At 31.0% G+C, this 22,109-nt stretch overlaps 1 protein-coding gene across 1 annotated transcript; it reads right to left on the reverse strand.

Moving 5' to 3' along the window:
- Positions 1–6,290: 6,290 nt before the first annotated feature.
- On the reverse strand, positions 6,291–12,941 carry LOC105117397 (glycerophosphodiester phosphodiesterase GDPDL3-like). Its single transcript, XM_011015049.1, has 9 exons — positions 12,679–12,941; positions 11,550–11,843; positions 10,734–10,843; positions 10,057–10,558; positions 9,591–9,629; positions 9,197–9,481; positions 8,382–8,524; positions 7,194–7,677; positions 6,291–6,910 (listed from the first exon to the last, which is right to left on the reverse strand). The coding sequence occupies exons 1-9, from the start codon at positions 12,788–12,790 to the stop codon at positions 6,618–6,620; spliced, it is 2,262 nt and encodes a 753-aa protein (XP_011013351.1). The 5' UTR covers positions 12,791–12,941; the 3' UTR covers positions 6,291–6,617.
- Positions 12,942–22,109: the final 9,168 nt, after the last annotated feature.

Consider the following 22,109-nt stretch of genomic DNA (forward strand, 5'->3'; position numbering starts at 1 on the left):
ATCTATTGTTTTTAAATTCAAAGTTTGGCCACAAAAGAGAAGTCAGAATCTATCCTGCAATCCATCCCAAATATTGTTTAGAATTTTACTCATAGATGGAGTTATAAAAGGCAAAATGACATGAAATTTGGCGGGTAGAAGAAAAAGATAATTTCCTACAACTTTCATGAGAAGACCTGCTCAAATTATGATATTAGTAATGACATTTCATCCAGAAAAGAGCTTGAAGGCTATCCACCACGTTCACTATAAGTACTACTCAGTATTTTAGACATATCTTGAGCTGTAGTAATATAAATGCTCTGAAATTTGATGGGTGGAAGAAAAAGATAATTGACAACATCTTTTATGAAGGACACTTTGCTAAATTCTGATTGCATCAATATCATTTCATCCAGCCAAAATGTTTGAGTGCTACTAAGTCCATTAAATCAATAGTTGGCCACTACATCATTAATCAATTACCAAATGAATAGTTTCTAATTTTAGTCTATAAAAGGAGGCATTTACCATTCATTTAGGCATTTTGGTTTTCAGATCAAGATCATGTTCTTGCTCTCTCTCTTTATATTTTTGTAATGCTTAAGTTTTGCTTTCATTAATATCTTATTCATGATTTTCATTTCCTTTACTATACTTAGTTAACTTATATCATGTTTATGTTCTTACATTATTTATTTAAGTTTTTCTTCTTTATAATATCTAACTAAGTTAATTATGTTAAGGTGAAATGGTTTCACTAATAGTGTTAGGATAAGCATAATATAAACTTAATATGGACTTTAGTGCTTGTATCCTAAACAACTTGCTATTAACATATCTTATCATTTTTTTCTTATTAATTCTTAATACCATGCTTATTAAAAATGATTAATCTAGATTTGTGTTGTATAACACTTGGTACATCAAATACTTGATCCTTCATAGTTTTCAACCGACATCATTATTATGAGAGGAACTTGATTTGGTGTCAACATAAGTTAACATCATGAATATCTGATAAAATTTATAAGTTTGGTATTATGTAAATAAGATGATTAATATAATCATGTTGATAATTTATAAAGAGTTTATATTTTACTTATCTTGAATACTATTAATGGATCCTCTAATCTTGACATTTGTTTTTATCATTGTATAATTTTCACATTAATCTTACATCCCAAAGTTTTTTTTTAACTCATCATCACCATTATTATTATCATCATCATCATTGTTGTTGTTGTTATTTATATAATTCACATCCTTCTAGTTTGACCCCGGTCTTGCTGGATTATTTATTACTTTGACACTTTTACACATGGGATAAGACATCAAGTCTTTGATTGTATCATACTCCAACAAATCTTAATCAACAATATTTCACTTTCTCTAACATATCAACTCAATGAATAATTATTTTGATAAAATAAAGAAAAAAATATCTTAACTATGATACACAAACCATAGATTATAGACTTAATATACTTCCTTCAATCATATATAATCTTTTAAGTACTATTTATCACAAATAATATTAACTACATGCTTATATATATATACATATACATATATATATATATACACACACACACACACACATATATATCACCATTATAATTAGAAAATATCTATATAATAGAATACAAGTTAAATAAGCTTGTCCATTTAAATTCATACATACCCAACATTATAATTTTCAAAATGCACATATAATGATGTTATTATCAACAATTTACATATCCAAAAAATTTACTAGTAATAAAAGTAAACTTTAAAACTACTAGAAGGTGCGATATTGAGATGAATTTGTAAAATGATTTAAAAGATAATCATGGTCAATTAGAGTATTTACATTTGCATTAACATATAAATATATACATTAGTTACTCATAAAATTTCCATATTTGTTATCATTTTCCAAGTACTATTCACAAATCAATAATCCAAAATTTAAATCTATCCACATCATAGAACTTTAGTTCCAAACCAATACAACTAGAATACCAGCACTAGTTTCAAACTAGCACAGTGGGACTACCAGCACTAGTTCCATACTAGCACTAGTTCTATACTAGGATAACTAGCCCACCAGCTACCAATTTACAGGGGACAGGTTCCATACCAGGATAACTAATCAACTAACACTAGTTACATACTAGCAATAGTTCTATATCAGGATAATTGGTCCACTAGCTGCCATTCACAGGACACAGGTTCCATACTAGGATAACTAGTCCACTATCTGCCCATTCACATGACACCAATACCATACCAAGATAATTGGCTCATAAGTTTTTCATTTTTAAAATAAATTATAATGAGAAAATATATCAGCATTTTATATAAAATTTCATTGGTTGAGGAAAAATTTAAATATTTAAAGTTCAAAGAAAGAAAAGATATTCAAGATATTAAACATTTACCTAATGTTTGCATCCTTTTAGCTGAACCTATCTGCTGAGTGGTTCATATAGTCTCATCCACTCTTACAAGTTCATTTCATTACCAATTAAATTTTATTTCAACAAAATCAACTTGTTATCAATTTAATTATTTCATCAATAACATCACCACATAATTTATTTAATTTTCAACAACAATATCAACTCATCACTAACATAATTTTTTCATCATCAATATTACTACATGATTTATTTAATTATAACTCAACAATATTTTCATTCATTTTCTTTCTCTAGGCCGAAACCTCTCCTTAGAAGAACCTGCGATCATTTTTTCTTCAATTTCAAAAATTGAAACATTACCTACTATTATTTTATTCAATTTTATTAGTGTATAATTATGGTATAAGTTGTGAGGTTGAATGGGTTAATTTATGAAATTATGTTGAATTAATATTTATTAACAAATATATCAATTTAATTTAGAGGAAAAGATTTGTTACATTTTAATTCAAAGAAATAAGAGATGGAAAGCTTGAAATCACTACACAAATTTCTTTCCTCTTTCCCCCTTTATTTTCCTCTCAATGCCTCCCCTCTTTGAAAAAAAATCTTTTGTTCTCCTTTTGAGATTTTCTTGTTCAAACCCTTATTAAGAACTTTAATCACTAGTTATATGTCCTTTCTTTTTTATTTTTGTGAATTTATTTTGGATGAATTTTGATAAATTTCACTCAATTCTTCCCCCTCTCAAGCCTTAACATAGCCAACCACACCCCCCTTAAATTCCACTCCCCACTTGTTTACATATTTACAAGTTTTCCCCTCCTTTTCATTTAAGTCCTTTCTAGTTTTGTTTTAAAACCATTTGGTCCAAAAGTTTGACTTATTCAATTTAATCATTGTCCCACATTCACATTATTAGATAATAATTTTCACTCCATTAACTTCTATACATACATACATATATATATATATATATATATATATGCCCCTCTTTTTTTGTAAATCAAAATACAGGAATTTACCGTGCAGTTACACTTGAAAATACCAAAGAAACACCCTATAAACCTCCATAAACTAATATATAACCTCTAACAAACCCTTTATTTGTCAAAAAAACCAAAACATGATCTCGAATATAAATAAAGATCCATAGATCTATCTATTTTTTCTAGTAGGATTAAGGGTAAGAAACATCTCAATAAAACTCCTTTCATCATATAGAATTCATTGACATAAAGATCAACTTTTTTATTATGAAAATATTATTGAGCGATAATTTTCTCTCACATCCCTCATTTTCCTTTGATTTTTCTCTTATTGCAAACCCAATGACTAAAACATGAAAAAAATAGTTTTGGACCAAAACATAAAATGTTAAAACTAAAGGAACCAAATGAGGAGTTAGTGGAGAATATGTGAATAAATAATGCAACCATATTATTTGATAGTTTTATCCACATTTACCTAGTATTTTGTCTATGTTTTTCTATAAAATGTTTTGATATTCTTTGTTTTATATTTTTTTACGTACATTTAGATGTAATATTTTAAAAAAAGGGTAAATTGGAGATAATTTAATCCATGTTCTAGCCCACGTCGAAAATTAATAGATTTGACTTTTGATCAATGTTTTGTGTAGAGCCTAAGATATAAAGGTCAAAATGAAGTGATTCAAGTGGCATTAGAAAGCTAGCATTCATATCTTTTTATACATATATGGAAAGAAAATTTTTTTTTTATATCTTTTTATACATATATGGAAAGAAAAAAAAATTTTAAAAAAAAAGCATGGAAATCATAGCCTTCAAAGATAAATCTCATATTCTGCTAGTGTTGACTTTCAACAATTTTGACTTGAATATGTTAAGTTAAAGAAACCCATATAATACAAAATTAATTTTATTAGATTTCTGACTTGAATACCTATTAGCCTATCAAGTTTCAGTAGAAAAGAAGCTCAAATGAGAGAAATATGATTTTTCTAAGATGATTTATAAATTTTACTAGCAGACACGTTTTGTGAAGAAACAAGTTTAATTTATTTCCCAAGCATGACATCCAAGTTTTTATTTAGAAAATTTAACTTCTCTAAGTTTAAAGTCAAAGCATAAAAATTTTATGCAAGACTATTTCTTATTTTTTAGAAAAATAATTGTTATACTACTTAAATGTAAATTATCTACTTAGAAAAGAACTATTCTTTCTATAGGGAAGTAAGGATTAGGGTTTCCTATCAAATAAAAAGAAAAAGAAAAAGGTAGGGAGGGGCGGCCAGAAAAGGAAAAAAAGCTCCACCTTTTCATCTTATACTCAAAATCATGTATTCATCTTTTCTCTTCATTAGTTTTTCAACAGATATGCAATGCTAAGTTCTTTTTCTTTATTGCAAAGACACAAAAACCTTAGAATTTCAAGAATTATTAGATCTATTTTACCTTTTCTTTTTAGTTTATATGATCAGTATGTTTATTTCCTATGATTGTTTAGTTTGATTGTTAGCGCGAACTCTAAGTTATTATTCTAACCAATCTATTGCTAAGTTTGCTATTAAAACCGGAGTTGTGATATCTAAACTCGTGAAGCAAGTAAGTTTAATAATTATGGCTAATCTATATTATTAATCTTAGAGAAAACATTCAATCAAATCAAACATAAACTATAAATAATTATGTTGTCTAGATTTATCATCATATCTAGTTCTAAAGGCTACTATTGAATTAAATTACTAGTGCAGATACTATGATTATTTAATAGTTAGGGTTAGTTACACTACAGATCGGTTAACTAACTAATGTTAAGAAAAGATAAATGTTCAGAATATAAATTGACATATCATTTCAATTATCAATTCTGATTTTCATAGGTGGACGTTTACTTGAGATCAAGATTTTTCTCTTGATAAGTTTCAAATTTATTTAATTCAGCTTTATTGTTTTATTATGTTTACCATAGCATAACCTAAATAACTTCAAAACCCCTTAAATTTCATATCATCTAGTGTAAAAACTTGAATTAAGCCTTTTTAGTGTGATCGAGCTCTTACATATTTTATATTATCTTGTTTATATAAGTTAGGATAATTAATTTGTGTGACCATAACATTGCAATAATAAAAATGAAATTCTTCACCTAAATTTCAAGCCACATTTCTTTTAGCTTGGTTGTTTCTCTTTTAATTGTCTTTGCCCTGCAAATTCAAACTTTATCTCATTAAATCAACCTCTAACCAAGTTCAAAAATCCGACTGAAACATTGAAACTTCCAAGAATATACAAATAGAAAAGATCATAAACCATAAAAAAAAATCATAAACAACACATGCAAAGCTGCAATAAAAAAAGTTTAGAACAAAAAAAAAATACTAATATAATCCACGATGAACTATAAAGAGATGAGCAGTGGAGCACGGTACAGCAAAATCATCGCATCTTTTAGTTTTTCTTGTAATTATAATTTACATGCTATCTTTTCTCTGTGTTTTAGTCAAGTTATGAACTTTACATTTCATTTGATTAGAGAAATTAAGTTTTTAATTATAATTTTTTTTTTGTTGGAAAAAGAACGAAAAACTGGTAGCATATTAATTAAAGAATTAATTATCAATCAACAAATTACTTTATTTATTAGATCAACAAATGAAGATAATTAAATAAGACATTTCAATGAGAGTAATTGAAAGAAAAAATAGATTGATTCGTGTACCATGCCAAAGTTCACATCCCGAACTGATTTTTTTTTTTTTTTAATATCACGGGGTGGTCTTACATTCAAATCCATTAATACAAGAAGGTGTTTTTAATAATTATGAGGTAGTAATACTGCAAGGCGATCTTAAAAGCAACCTTTTCATTCAGCCATGAACGCTTCAATGGAAATATATCCTTGAAGTTTCTTCCATAACACCCATATAGTTTACCTTCAAAGAATAATAATATCTTACAACCATGAAACAGGCAGTCAATTCACCATTACATCTTACGTGTCCTCTAAGGAATTTGTTTTTCTCACAACACGTAGGGAATTAAGGAAGAAAATGCCTACACTGCTACATCAAAAAGAAAGCTTCACAGCCGTCCAATAAATAACCCAAACTAGAGGGGAAAGAACACAAAAGATTAGCTTCGAACAGTTGTTCAACAAAAAGCTTCAAGGTGCCTCATCTTTGACCAAAAGAGATTGGAAATGACAGCACATAATGATCTTGAATAGAGTGATCATGTTAAAGTTTTAAAGCAGCAGAAGAATGGCGATGAGCGTAGCCAAATTGGACAGGAAGATGCACGCACCAATCTTGGGCAGCCCATTTGTAGGTCCTGGTGGTACTGCAATAGCTCCACCACCTGGAACTGGGGGACTTGCTGTCTCAGAGGGCAAGGGTCCCTCCGTAACATCAGATGCAGTTAACACTGGGTTTGGAGGCTCGGCTGGGGGCATGGCAGCAGGTGAGATTAGCTCCATGAGACTGCCAGGCTGAGCAGGGCTCATGTAAGGAGGTAAATCACTGCCCAAGCATCGGTTCCCTGCAATAAAATGGAGCGCTGTGTTACTAAATGGCAAACAGATATCACTACATGTCTGGTGGATAAATTTATTATGAATTTTCCTAAAATTTGAAATGAGACTGACAAATAATGGCTGTTCAATGTACTCTCTCAAGTCATATTGTATGATCCTAACCTGATTTCTACATTGACATTTTCATGAGAGCAAGATCATCTAAGGAATAATTTGTCCAGAACATACAACTTCGTCCAGGATTCACCCTGTATTGTTGCATATAAACTAGAAACATCAGTGACTTACTCTTGTATCTGGCAGAAGTCAGAGGGAATTCTGTGATAACACCGCTGATGTTGACTCCCATGACGTAGGAGTTAATTTCAACTGTTGAATCTGAGAAGAAGTCCCATGCCTGAGATACAAATTCATTGCTGAAAGTTTCCACATAAACTGAGAGCCCATGCAATATCAGCTTTGGCACAACATTTGTGACACGAATGAGGAATGAAGAACTTTTAGGAAAGACAGAGGCCTTGCTGACGACCACGGAGTTAGCAAAGTCTTTGATGTCCTTCAGTGCAGCATCTTGAGCATCCTGAATATCCTCTTCAATCCGGTACACAAGCTCATAATTGTTTTTGTCCCTAAATTTCATTAGAACTGAGCTGTTGGTGGACTCAATCATAACTTTCTTGGAAGTTGGATCATCATAACCAGCTTTGCTCAAGACATCAAGTACTTTGTCAGTAACGGGTAATCCCTCTTTCTGTATAAGATAGTCTGCATTCTGAAATGAACAGAACAGACCAAAAACATCGGTCAGGGTGGGAACAACATTAATTTTTTCTACCGAGCGGCATGAAATGTGGACAAAAAAAAAATAATCAGATACTCTTCTTTTTTTTGGCTGCTGTTGAAGACCTTATTCTATTATTCTATGAGAGATCCTCAGGCGTGCATTTATAGTTCAAAGGTCTGTACTAAGCATGTGAGCTACTCATGAGACTAGAAGCAAGGCAGAAAGTTATGCCAAACGATGCGGTTAATACAACCACAGGAACCAATTTCATCTTTATTGGTACAAAAGAAATGAAAATGCAGATTGCTAGCAGATGAGATATCTGATATGAGAACCATTGAATATGATGGTCTATTAAGTTTCATTAACCATGGAAACTAATACCATGTGTGAAATGGTTTCCAAGTTGGGGAAGAAACATAAAAGAGATAATATGTTCCATTGACAGAACTAACCAATTAAGCACTGCTTTTGTTTACTAATAAGGTGTGGTGTGATAATAAATTTCATTTTGATAACATGTTTTGCATCCAACAGGAAAAAATGTAAAATTTCCACAAACAATCAAAGGAATATCAAGTGCAAGCAGTTTATGCAAGTTCAGAGCACAAATGCAGCAAATGCGATAGCAGGAATCAGATGATTCAAACGAAGGATCATGTACGAGTAATGTGAGCTTAGCAAAAACCCACCTCAATGCTAATCAAGACACCAGAAAGCGAGCTAGTGCTCTTTGCCAATGCCAAGAACTCAGACAGTGTTAGAAACTTCCCTGAATTTCTGAATTTGGGATTCCGTGACAATTCAAATTTTGAAAATGGATTGGAAATCACCGCTACAATGAAAAAAAGAAAAAGATCAATACAAAATCATTATCTTCAATGAAAACATTTGGACAATCATACATCCACAAAGAAACATAATATGGAATTCAAACAACAACTAGATTACACAGCAGAATTTAGAGTTGGGCTGGAGTCAAAAAAAAAAAAAAAAGGGCAGAGGAATATTTCTCTTCCTTTTCTCACAAAATTTTACCTTTTAAAATGTAAAGAGAGCAAAAATCAAAAGAATGGTGCCAGGCAAAGGACATTTGCGTTTGGTATTGTTCCAAGAATTCTAATCTCTGTAATTCTTTTCATGTATTTATCCTCAAATCTCAAGTGGTGGGAATAGCTGGTTATGAGATCTTGTCTTGTGACTCCCACGACCAAGACGTCATTTCCTTTGAGCCCTAGATGGATGTGTTTTTTTGGCTGGCCACTCTTTATTTGTCTTCCTCAATGTCCTAAATTATTTTAACTTTGTGATTCAGTACTGAGCATTCTATTTTAGCAGAATGTGAGGATTGAGTAACACCCCTCCACGTAATTGTTTGTACATAGGCCACACTTTTTCCCGCACTAAAAGGGAAACAAAATTATAAAAAAAAAATCATGTTTTATTGGGAAGGGGGAGCAACAGAAGATTGAAAAAGCAAAGTAAAACGCAACCAGTTTGAACTTACGATTTAAGTTCTGAATCTCACTCCATGTTAAGCTAAAGGTGAATATCCCATTGCCTGCCTTAATATGTGGAATATTCTGTGAATGATTGCTGTAACTTGATTGGGCAACTGTTGTACTATCATAAAGATTTATAGAGCCTAAGCAAAATGGTATCCCATCTTTGGATATTTGAACAGGACAGTCAATAACATCAGCACCATCTAAAATAGCTTTCTGGTAAGCCAAATCGGTGCAACCAGGGTAGTCTCCACTTGCACCATTTTTTGAGATGACCAAAATTTTCACTGAACCATGAGAAAAGGAGGAAGGAAGAGGTAATTACTAATGTTCAAAACATGCAGTATCCTTTGAAGTTAAATCTCATATAAAAAGAATCAGAAAATAATTTTGCACCTTGAGGTGTAGCATTCTTGCCTAGACCAGAAAAACAACCTGCAATACAGAAGGAGAAATCAGAATCTCAAAATATTTATTCTCCGGATTAGGAGAAATATCCAGACAGAACTTATGCATTATAATCTTTAACTCCAACCGAAAGATTACAGCTAGGATAAGAAGAGAAATTGTCTCAATGGTTCTATGAGTCAATGATAACAGCAGTGACAGTCCTAAACCTTTTAAGTTCGACCAAAATTTGAATCATGCAGTGATAAGGAATCAAGTATCAAGCATGTTCTGACATGAGAAGCTAGAAGTAGTGACAGTTGAAAGTTAAATGATGGTAGGCAAGCTAAGAACTGCTCCCATAAAGAAATTACTGTCAAATGTCCAGTTATTTAATTTGAAAAACACTAGATTGAACCAATAGTTCACAGTTTGTTCAGATCCATGATGCTTAAAGAGAAGGATTACAGCTTACCAATTGTCGCAGAAGGAGTTACTGGAAAGTCAGAGAGCACGCCATCAACAGAGAAGTCACCATTGTCAACAAAACTGAGATACTCAGTTACAGGATCATAACTGTAATTGTAACTTAGTGGAACGTCATTATAAAAATCTGATACAAAAACCTCTAGCCCTGCCTTGTGTGCATCCAAGACGATAGAAGTATGAGGTAGTAAGTAATTGCTTGCATCTAAAGGCCATATGTATGACTTAGGGATAAGAATTCCAGATGCAAATGTCTTGATGAAAGTAAAGTTCCTTGAGAGAGAACCATATGTCTCATTTGTTGATGGCTCGATGACATTTGGTTCCAGAAACCGGAAGACCAGTTTTGTTATATTTAGGTTAAATCTCTTAACAATACTTCTCAAGAAACCCGCTTCTGGTGATGAGAGATGATTAATGACAACCCTTCTGGATAGAGACAGTATGTAGCTTCTCATACTCAAATTGTGCTGTTTGAAGAATGCATCATGCTGCAAAAGTATCAGAACAAAAAAATTTGGCTGAAATAATAGATGGTAGTGCACCTTCCACTGAATTAAAAGGAAGGGAAGAACAGGAACAGCAGTAAAGAAGGCATCATGTTAATTAATAAGTTCATAGAAGGTAATGGTGTAAGATAAAACAGAAATTACATTGGTTCTCTACCTGAATATTCAACCATAAGCCTGGTGGTTTTAAGTTAGCCACATCCTCAACAGTTTGGATGGGATAACTGTTATCAAACCTTTCACTCCGAGAATAGATTCCCTGAGTCACTGTCATGGAAAAACAATGTCAGAATCAGAAGTTCAAGGTAGGAACTGAGAAGTTAAGAAACAGTTGATCCACACAAACGGGTGTGCTAAGAAAATTTTCATAGTCAATCTCATGAAGATCAAATTAGATAAAAACTCCTTCAGAGACTAGTGAGCAGGTCCCTATCAGTAAAATCTGAAGATCAACAATGGGATATCCAAATCCAAAAACAAAACAACCCCCCATTGGTTTTTTCTTCAAATATTTGATTGAAATATGCTATTTGCAATAAAACTATCAGTGTCTCTAAATGACCTGATGTTATTAACTGTCTTTTATGCTTGACTATTACTAACTACCACTTATACATCAAGCAAACTTTACAAACAGAAGGACTATAACAACAATAATAAATAATAAGAATGGAGAATAAACAACTTGTATTTTTGTGTTATTCTTATGCAAATAAGAGGGTGAGGTCTTGAGTTTGACTCCAGCCTTTGTCAATTCATTGCTAATTTCAACAAAAAATGAAAAGAACGAAATGGCAGCTGATTCACTTGATTCATGCAAATTTTTAGCAACCAACAATAAGAAAATCTGGATATTTCAAATGATCATTTCATGTAATAATAATACTTTACAAGAAATATAGAAATAAACAGGCTGCCAAAAAATGACCAATAACCATATGAAGCAAGTTGTTGAAATTTTAGCCGAACTCACAGGATACAAGTGACAATTCATTGAGAGTGAAATCCACTGTGAACCATCCTCGGGTAGGAACTCCATTAACTAGGTACAACTTATCCTTATTTTTCATAACTTGTGCAATGCTAGTAGAATTGTCAAGCCTGAGATCAGGGGCACAAATCCCCACACCATCTTTAGTTAACTGCACATCACACCATAGGACAACATCCGGCAAACTTGTAAGCGGTGCAAACTGGAAAGCAGCTGAGCTAGAATCAGGAAATAATCCTGAAAACCCGCCACGTGCTATGACTAAAGGGGGATTTCCTGCAGAATGAAATTAATTAGTGAGCTTTTTTCATTATAAGGTCGATCGACTCTACTCAAACGTGTTATAGGATCATATTTTTATCCATGCAAATTTACGGCAACACAGATTGCAAGTTCACTAACCAAAAATTGTTATTGCAACACAAATCACATCAAATTATTTTGTGAGCATATAAGAATTAGTTAAGTTGCAAGCTCAACATTTTTTGGGTATTCATAGTAGAAATATTTTGGAAAGCACCAAAAATCTTATGAGTCGCCATTTTTCTTGAAAGAATTTTATTGACCAACAATTGTCTGTCAATTTTCTCAACAAACTCAGATTTATAGAACCCTCCGCTTTTTGGAAAGCCAGGTTCAAGCAAATTAACTATCATATATAAAAATTGACTTATCAGAACTTAGGGTGTGGGGAAATGTAAAAATAAAAATGAAAAACCAACCACAACACCAATATCCAAAAGCCTGTAATTCATGAAAAAGAAATGCATGCACTTTTTTATTGCGTGTATAATGAACTGAACTAAAGCTTATTTAAAACGGTGTTTAACGATCTAAGATACCATAAATAAAATGATCTCAAATTCTACTAATTACTCATTTATGAAAAAAAAAAGTAAAATATTGCATCTCTTATATATTTTCAATATTTATTTAAGGCCAAATCTTCAAAGACGGAAAACAAACTTCCCTACAAATGCAACTAGCTACTAAGCTGTAATTCTAAAATAGAAAATCGAGCATCACATGCATTTTCCTAGCAAACAAACACAAAATCTAGAGGGAGAGAGAAATATGTCTGCGTGGTAGTGAGAGAAAAGCAAAGACAGACCGGTGAGTGTTTGCCAGGTACTAGCAGATCCCTGAGCAGAGACAACAACCACCAATGACTGAAGTAGTAGTACAGCTAGTAGAGGAGTGAAGAACGAGCGTAAGTTACACATTGCCGGAAAAAGCTTAAGCAAAACTCCGGCCAGGTTTTCTCGATAAATGCTACAGATTTCCCGCGGGGTGGAACCTTTTCAGACAGGCTTTTAACAGATTTGTTAATGTATCGAGCCTTTTCTTTCTTCTGTTTTTTAGTGTTATTATTTGTTATTGCAAGTGCTTGATCAATGTTTTAACATGGATTGTCAATAAGAGCCGCTAGGTTTCGAGGAAACAGATATTTATTTTTTTGTTAATATTAAATTGATAATATTTTTAATGATTTTAATTAAAAAAATATATTTTAAAGTGTTTTTGCAAATTAATAAACATTTTATACACAATTATTATGCTGCCATCAACGGTTATATTAAAAAAAAATTTAACTTTCTTTCATTGTAGTCAAATAACCATATTAATTAGTAATTAAAAATATATTTTTATCAAGGTTTTATATTATTATTTTGTATTTGAAATATCAATAACTCCTTAACTAAAATATATTTTATAATAATATATCTAATAATACAATATATATTTAATTTGTGATAAATATTCATTTTAAATCCAGGTTTATCACATAAATAAAAAGATTGATTGATAAGTTTAAGTACTAAAATTGAAAGGATAAAGAGATGACCAAACTTAGAAATGAGATGCTGGTGCAGTCCAAATCAGAACAATATTTGATAATTGGGTCATATCTAGAGTTATAGATCTTGAATTTAGGTCTACTTTATATGTATGGAAAAATAAGATATTAGCCTTAACTTTCATGTAGAGGTTTGGTTTTAAAAAAGTTGTTTTCAAGTCCAAATTGTAGCAACAACGAAAAAGTCTGAATCTGTCCTGCAGCCCAGACACTGTTCAGTATTCAGCCCATATCTGGAGTTCTAGAAGTCTAAATGACCTCAATTTTATTTTTTAAAAAAAAGTTGAGACAATTTCCTATAACTTTCATGTTTTCAAGTAGTTCCAATTCTGATATTATCAATGACGTTTTGAGCAGACAAGAGAAGTTAAGGATTGTCATCAAGTCAAGAGTTGCTCGCCCACTCATCAATTAGTTATCAAATCAATACTTTTTAATTTTGGCCTATAAAAGGAGGCATTTGTCATGCATTCAGGCATTTTGGTTTCCAGATCAAGATGATACTCTTGTTTTCTCTCTTTGTACTGCTTATATTTTGCTTTTATTAATATCAAGTTTATACCTTTCATTTCCTTTCCTTTACTTAGTTAAATTTTATCTTAATTATGTTATTATTTTATTTGTTTATTTATCTTTCTTTCATTATGTTTAGTTAAGTTTATTATATCAAGGTAAAAAGATTATACTAATAGTGTAAGAATAAGTGTAGTGTAAACTTAATATGGACTTTAATGTTTGATACTAACATGTTTTGTATTTGTTATCTTGTTCACTCTTTAATACTTTGCTCGTTAAATGACTAATCTTGATTTATGAGTGAAAGAAAACAACTTCTAAATTTGTAGTAAAACAAATCGAGACTCATTTCTTATGTACAATAGTAAAGTAGAAATAAATATAAGAAGATGAGATCATTTGTCCCAAAATTAGTTAATTAGTCATCCTAGCTTGAAAGCGGACTCAGAGAATCAACCTTAATGAGTTTTTACTATATATATATATATATTACTGTAATGCTACTAAGCAGTTAAGTAAAAATAAAAATGAGAGGATGGTTAGGAACACCAAGATACATAAAAGATTAGTAATAGAATTATCCAAAATAAAAGAATACTAATTTAGGGAAGACATCAATCTTTTGGTCGTGTAAAGGTTTTGGCACCACTGTTGGGGAGGTAAATTTTTGTATAGATTATATTATTTGTTTTATTTTCTCTTTTCAATTTTCTTGTATCTAACTTTGTTTCTTTTCTTTTATTTCTTCTTATTTTTATTTTCTTCTTCCTTTTATTATATTCCTAAACGTGCATAAGAGTGTAGTCACATACATTAAGTGGTAGATTTTGTAGGGTATTCTCATCATTTTTAGAAAACATGGTCAAAAAAGATAACTAGCCACTTTATAATGAGAATAACTATTTAGAAAACTTAGAGATCACATGAATCCCACAAGAACAAGTGCACCATCATGCATAGTTTGTCCTCCTGATGCATCTCATTTTAATTTTAAACTAGGTATTATTCAACCTTTACCTTTTTTTATGGCTTAGATTTAGAAAATTTATACTTGCATTTAAGGAAATTTAAGGAGGTCTGCATAATAACTCAAATTGTAGCATGAATACCATAAGATTAAAGCTTTTTCCTTTTGCATTAAAAGATAAAGCTAAAAAATGGCTATAAAATTTAAGACCTAGATCCATTCGTGCTTGGGATGAAATGCAACAATAATTTTTAAAGAAGTTTTTCCCTTCTCATAGAACAAGCTCTTTCAAAAGACAAATCATCACTTTCACTCAAAAATCAGGAGAAACAATTTACCAATGTTGGGATAGGTATCGAGACTTGTTAATACTTGCCCTCATCATGGTTTTGAAACATTGAGATTGGTTTCACATTTTTATGAAGGGTTAACACCTAGAGATAGGCAAATGGTTGAATTGATGTGCAATGAAACTTTTAAAGATAAAGACCCTGATGAAGCAATCGAGTACTTAGACTTGTTAGCTGAAAATGCTTAAAATTGGGACACCATAGGTACTTATGAGACACTGAGTAAAACTCAACCTCATATATCTAGAGGAGGTATGTATAACCTTAGGGAAGATGATGATTTTCAAGCCAAGTTTGCATCTTTAGCTAGAAAAGTTAAGGCACTATAATTGAAAAAGAGTGGTCAGTTAAAATCCGTTTAAAACATTGTGCGTTAAATCTGTAAAACCAATGAGCACTCAACCAATAATTGTTCAAGATTTCTTTCTTTTAAGGAATGTCTCCATGAACAAGCCCATATTTTAAACACTTTTCAATGGCCCAATCATAACCCATACTCACAAACATACAACTCTAGTCAGAGAAATCACCCAAATTTCAGTTGGAAGAGTGATAACAATAATGCATAAACTTCAAAACCACCATTTCAAGCATACCATAATTTTTAAAATTCTTATAGATATGCACCTCCTTATGCTTCTCCTCCTAGAAGAAATCTTGAGGAAACATTGTATGCATTCATTAAAAAGCAAGAGACAATCAATACTCAACTTACTCAAAGCATGATAGATTTTAAAGATCCTCTTGCAAAATTGACATTTGCTCTCAGTTTTCAAGAGAAAGGTAAGTTTCCATCTCAACCACAACAAAATCTCAATGGACAATATAATGCAAATGCAAGTTGTTCCAGAAGCTAATATATGGATCAAGTTAAATCAGTCATTACTCTTCACAGTGGTATGGTTATTAAAACACCTACTCTTGAACCTTGTGAGAAAGATGATGAGTCAATCTTGAGGGTAAAGAAGGGGTTGAATCTGAATATTATAAAGAAAGACTGATTCTCCGCCAGCACTTTCATTTTCTCATGCCATGACCAAACAAAGAAAAGTCAATCACAACTTTGAAATCTTTGAAACTTTCAAATAGGTATGGATCAATATACCTTTGCTAGATGGTATTAAACAAGTTCCTTCTTATGTTAAATTTTTTAAAGATTTGTGCATTGTGAAGGGAAAACTGAATATGAAAAAAAAGCTTTTTTAGCTGAATAAGTAAGTGCCATTCTTTAGAAGAATAATACTTTGAAATATAAAGACCCTGGTTGTCCTATAATTTATTATTTTATTAGAGAATATAAAATTGAAAAAGCCTTACTTGATCTAGGAGATAGTGTGAATTTACTTCTATATTTAGTTTTTCAGAGTCTCAATCTAGGTGAGTTAAAACCAATTTCTGTATCTCTTTTACTTGCTGATAAATCTGTAAAAGTGCCTAGAGAAATAGTTGAAGATGTGTTAGTATAAGTCAATAAATTCATTTATCATGTGCATTTTATTGTCTTGGACACATAACCTGTTGAAGCATGTAATTCATTTTCTGTTATTTTATGACGTTCGTTTCTTGCAACATCTAATGCATTGATTAATTGTAGAAATGGACTAATGAAGCTATTATTTGAAAACATGACATTGAAGATGAATATTTTCAATATTTACAAGCAACCTGGAGATGATAATAAATTATAAGAAGTAGATCATATTGAGGAATTAGTTTATGATCAACTTGAATCTATTTTAAGTAAAAATAAGTTAGATGAATTTGAAGATTTGCAAATGATTTATTCTCAGGAAGAAATCACGGATGAAAAAGGCATCGAAAATGTTGATGCGTATCTTTTGTTAAGAGTGACAACAAATTTGACATCCAATATCACACTAATCGATGATTACTTTCTTAATGAATCCTTACTTTCTTTTAGTCCAATACCTTGGTATGATAAGAAGAACAATTTTCTTGCTTCAGGAGATTTGCCAACTCATTAGAGTACCCAAGACAAAGGAAAGTTTTTCAACAAAGTGAAGAAATTTTATTAGGATGACCCAAACTTATTCAAATATTATCTTGATCAAATATTTCAAAGATGCATTCTTGACAATAAGGTAAGTAGTGTCATTAAAATTTGTCAAAAAAGACAGCTACAAAAATCTTTCAAAATGGATTTTATTGGCCCACCATGTTCAAGGACACGCACGCATTCTGCAAAACTTGTGAAAATTGTCAAAAAATTGATACTGGTCAAAAAGTTCTGCTTTATAATTCTCAACTCTATTTATTCCCTAAAAAGCTAAGATCAAGATGGAGCAATCCATTTATTAAGAAACATGTATATCCTTATAGGGCCTTTGATATTGAGAATCCAAAGAATGACAATGTTTTTATGGTAAATGAACATTATTTGAAAGCTTACTTTGATAATTTTCCTAGTGAAAATGAATCTATTGGTTTGAATTATAAAGATTGATTTTTTTTCCTCACATTGTTTTTGTGTTTTTTTTTAATGATTTTTGCTAGTTTCTCTCACCCTGGTCAAATGACAGACAACGATACTCCGTGAATTAAGTTAGTTCTTTCAGTTTCCTATAATAACTAATATATTTGTATATATTTGTGTAATTCTTTGAATCTCTCTTCCAATTCTCATTTGAAAATGGACACCACTCTTGAAAAATTGAAAAAGTATTTTCTTGCTCTACCTTAGAATGCGATTACAAAAATTTACTATGCTAGATGTGCAAGATTGAGGTTATTAATGAATCATGGAATTCTTGAAGATATTTGATGGCTGATTAAAGCAAAGGTCTGATTATCAGGTGAGTCCTCTAATTTTTTCATTTCACACATATTTGGAACAGGTAAAAGAACTTTTGCAAAGAAACCTCATTTAAAACGATTGAAAGTCTGTCATCGATGTGTCTGATGGACTTGTAATGCACAATGTCATTTTTTAGGAATGGTATTTATAAACTATGAAGATAAAATATAATTCATTAAGGATAGCTTGAGTAAGGAGTCTTAAGATAATCTTCTATTAACTCTTGAAACGCATCCTAGTAGAGATGTGCATCGTGCAATTCATGATTTATGGCCCCATTTTCATAAAAAACATGATTGGCTTAGTCTTGAAAATCTAACTAAAAAAGACCTTGTTTAGCAGTTTTTAAAAAAATTGGATGAGAAGCCTATCCCCGACCCATAGAGGGCATTTAAATTATTCTTGGATGTAAAATTAAAGAAAGATATGAGACACAATCACAACTATGATTTGAGTCTTAGTTTGTAAAAACTTGTGTCTTTTGGTTTTATTAATATTTGTGGAATTTGCAAATTATTTTTCTATTTTTACGCTTTGATTTCTAGGGACTAGTAATAAGCTGGTTAGGGGGTGCAATTAGTACTTAAAAGTGTATTTTTATCAAGGTTTTATAATAACATATCTAATAATACAAGATACCTTTAATTTATGGTAAATGTTCATTTTAAATACAGACCTATCATATAAATGAAAGGATTGATTGATGAGTTTAAGAACTGAAATTAAAAGGACAAAGAGATTGTCAAACTTAGAAAAGAGATACTAGTGCAGTCTAAACAGGAACACTGTTTGGCAATTAGGTTCTATCTAAAGTTGTAGATCTTGGATTTAGGTCTACTTTATCTGGATGGAAAGACAAGAGAAGATAAGAATTGTCACCAAGTCAAGAGTTGGTCACCCACTCATCAATTAGTCATCAAATCAATAGTTTCTAATTTTGGCCTATAAAAAGAGGCATTTGTCATGCATTTAGGTATCTTGGTCTCCAGATCAAGATCATGCTTTTTCTTTCTTTCTTTGTATTTTTGTAATGTTTAAGTTTTATTTTCATTAATATCTTGTTTATACCTTTCATTTCCTTTCCTTTACTTAGTTAACTTTTATCTTATTTATGTTCTTATCTTATTTACTTATTGACATGACTAAAAGATTGATGTCTTCTCCCAAATGCAGGAGTATCGAAGTAATAAATAACCCAACAAGACCGGGGTCGAACCACAGGGAGGTTAATTGTACAAATTATAAATAACAATAATACAACAATAATAATAATAGTAATAACAATAATAATAATAGTAGCAATAATAATACTAATAATACTAGTAGTAGTAATAGTAGTAGTAGTAGTAGCAGCAGCAACAGCAGTAGTAATAGTAATAGCAATAATAATAATAATAATAATAAAGAAAGAGAAGAAGAAGAAGAAGATGAGAACTTGGATTAATGATAACTTTGAGATGGAAAATTAACGTAAGGATTAAACAACGATAACAAACAATGTCAAGGTTAGAGGATTCACTAATGGTATGTCAAACAAGTATAGTATAAACTCTTATTATTCAATTGGAAACCACACACAAAGGAGGTTCCAATCATATTATATATTGTTAACATGATTACATTAGTCATCTTATTCGATTAATGCTAGTACTTGTAAATATCGTCAAGCATTCATGATTATAACTTATGTTAACAATAAATCAAGTTCCTTTCATAGCTCAGGTGTCGGTTATACCATACAGTATGAGCTATGAAAGTGCCAAGCATTTGTTGTACCAAGTGTTATACAACATAAATCAAGATTAGTCATTTAACAAGCAAAGTATTAAAGAGTGAACAAGATAACAAATACAAAACATGTTAGTATCAAACATTAAAGTCCATATTAAGTTTACACTATACTTATTCTTACACCATTAATGTAACCTTTTCACCTTGACATAATAAACTTAGCTAAACATAATGAAAGAAAGAAAAATAAATAAACAAAATAAGAACATAAATAAGATAAAAGTTAACTAAGTAAGGGAAAAGAAATGAAAGTCATAAACTTGATATTAATGAAAATAAAACCTAAACATTACAAAAATACAAAAAGAGAAAGCAAAAGCATGATCTTGATTTGGAGACCAAGATGCCTAAATGCATGACAAATGCCTCCTTTTATAGGCCAAAATTGGAAACTATTGATTTGATGACTAATTGATGAGTAGATGACCAACTCTTGACTTGGTGACAATCATTATCTTCTCTTGTCTGCCCAAAACGTCATTGATAACGTCACAATTGGAGCCACTCGAAAACATGAAAGTTGTAGGCAATTGTCTCAACTTTCTTGTGTAAACAATTCAGCTCATTTGGGCTTCTAAAACTTCAGATATGGCCAAAATACAGAACAGTGCTCGGGCTGGAGGACAAATTCAGGCTTCTTTGTTGTTGCAACAATTTGGACTTGAAAATAGCCTTTTTAGATCTTAGGCTCCATATGAAAGTTGTAGGCCTATGTCTTACCTTTCCATCCATATAAAGTAGACCTAAATCTGAGATCTATAGCTCCAGATATGACCTAATTACCGAATAGTGTTCCGGTTTGGATTGCACTGACATCTCTTTTCTAAGTTTGGCCATCTCTTTATCTTTTCAATTTCAGTTCTTAAATTCATCAATCAATCCTTTCATTTATGTGATAGGCCTGCATTTAAAATGAACATTTACCATAAATTAAAGGTATCTTATAATATTAGATATATTATTATAAAACATGCTTTAATTAAGGAGTTATTGATACTTCAAGTGCAAAATGATGATATAAAACCTTGATAAAAATGCACTTTTAAGTACTAATCACTTATATTTCTCTCTTTCATTATATTTAGGTAAGTTTACTATGTCAAGGTGAAAATGTTACACTAATGGTGTAATAATAAGTATGGTGTAAACTCAACATTGACTTTAATGTTTGATACTAACATGTTTTGTATTTGTTATCTTATTCACTCTTTAATACTTTATTTGTTAAATGACTAATCTAGATTTATGTTATATAACACTTGGTACAACAAATGTTTGGCACTTTCATAGCCCAACCGTATGGTATAACCTACACCTGTGCTATGAAAGGAACTCGATTTGTTGTTAACATAAGTTATAATTATGAATGCTTGACAACATTTACAAGTATTAGCATTATTCGAATAAGATAACTAATTTAATCATGTTAAGAATTTATAATCTGATTGGAACCTCCTTTGTGTGTAGTTTCCAATTGAATAATAAGAGTATATATTATACTTGTTTGATATATCATTAGTGGATCCTCTAACCTTGACATTTGTTGTTATCATTGTTTAACCCTTACATTGATCTTTCATCTCAAAGTTCTCATTAACTTTTTTTTCTTTATTATTGTTACTACTACTACTATTACTGTTACTATTACTGTTATTGTTGTTTATAATTTATACAATTAACCTTACTGTAGTTCAACCCGGTCTTACTGGGTTATTTATTACTTCGACACTCCTGCACTTGGGAGAAGACATCAATCTTTTGGTCATGTCATATCTCAAGATCCTCTTAATATTATTCCAATGCTCTCTACCAGGATTTTTCATGTATCAACTAGCTGCTCCCACTACTTATGCAATGTCTGATCTTGTACATTTCATGACAAACATTAAACTTCTCACTGCTAATATATACGGTACTTGAGACATCTTCATCCTCTCTACTTCATTGCTAGGAGACATACTTAAGGATAATTTAAAGTTAATAGGAAGTGGGGTGGAAATTCACTTACAATCTTACATATTGAAGCGTCGCAATATCTTCTTCAAATAATTATTTTAAGAAAGCCAAATTGACACGACGAAAAGATTGATGTCTTCTCCCAAGTGCAGGAGTGTCGAAGTAATAAATAACCCGGCAAGACCGGGGTCGAACCACAAGGAGGTTAATTGTACAAATTATAAAAAACAATTAAAAAACAACAATAACAACAACAGTAATAACAATAATAATAATAATAATAATAATA

The sequence above is a fragment of the Populus euphratica genome, unplaced genomic scaffold (assembly GCF_000495115.2).
Source record: "Populus euphratica unplaced genomic scaffold, PopEup_1.0 scaffold1329.1, whole genome shotgun sequence".
NCBI lineage: Eukaryota > Viridiplantae > Streptophyta > Magnoliopsida > Malpighiales > Salicaceae > Populus > Populus euphratica.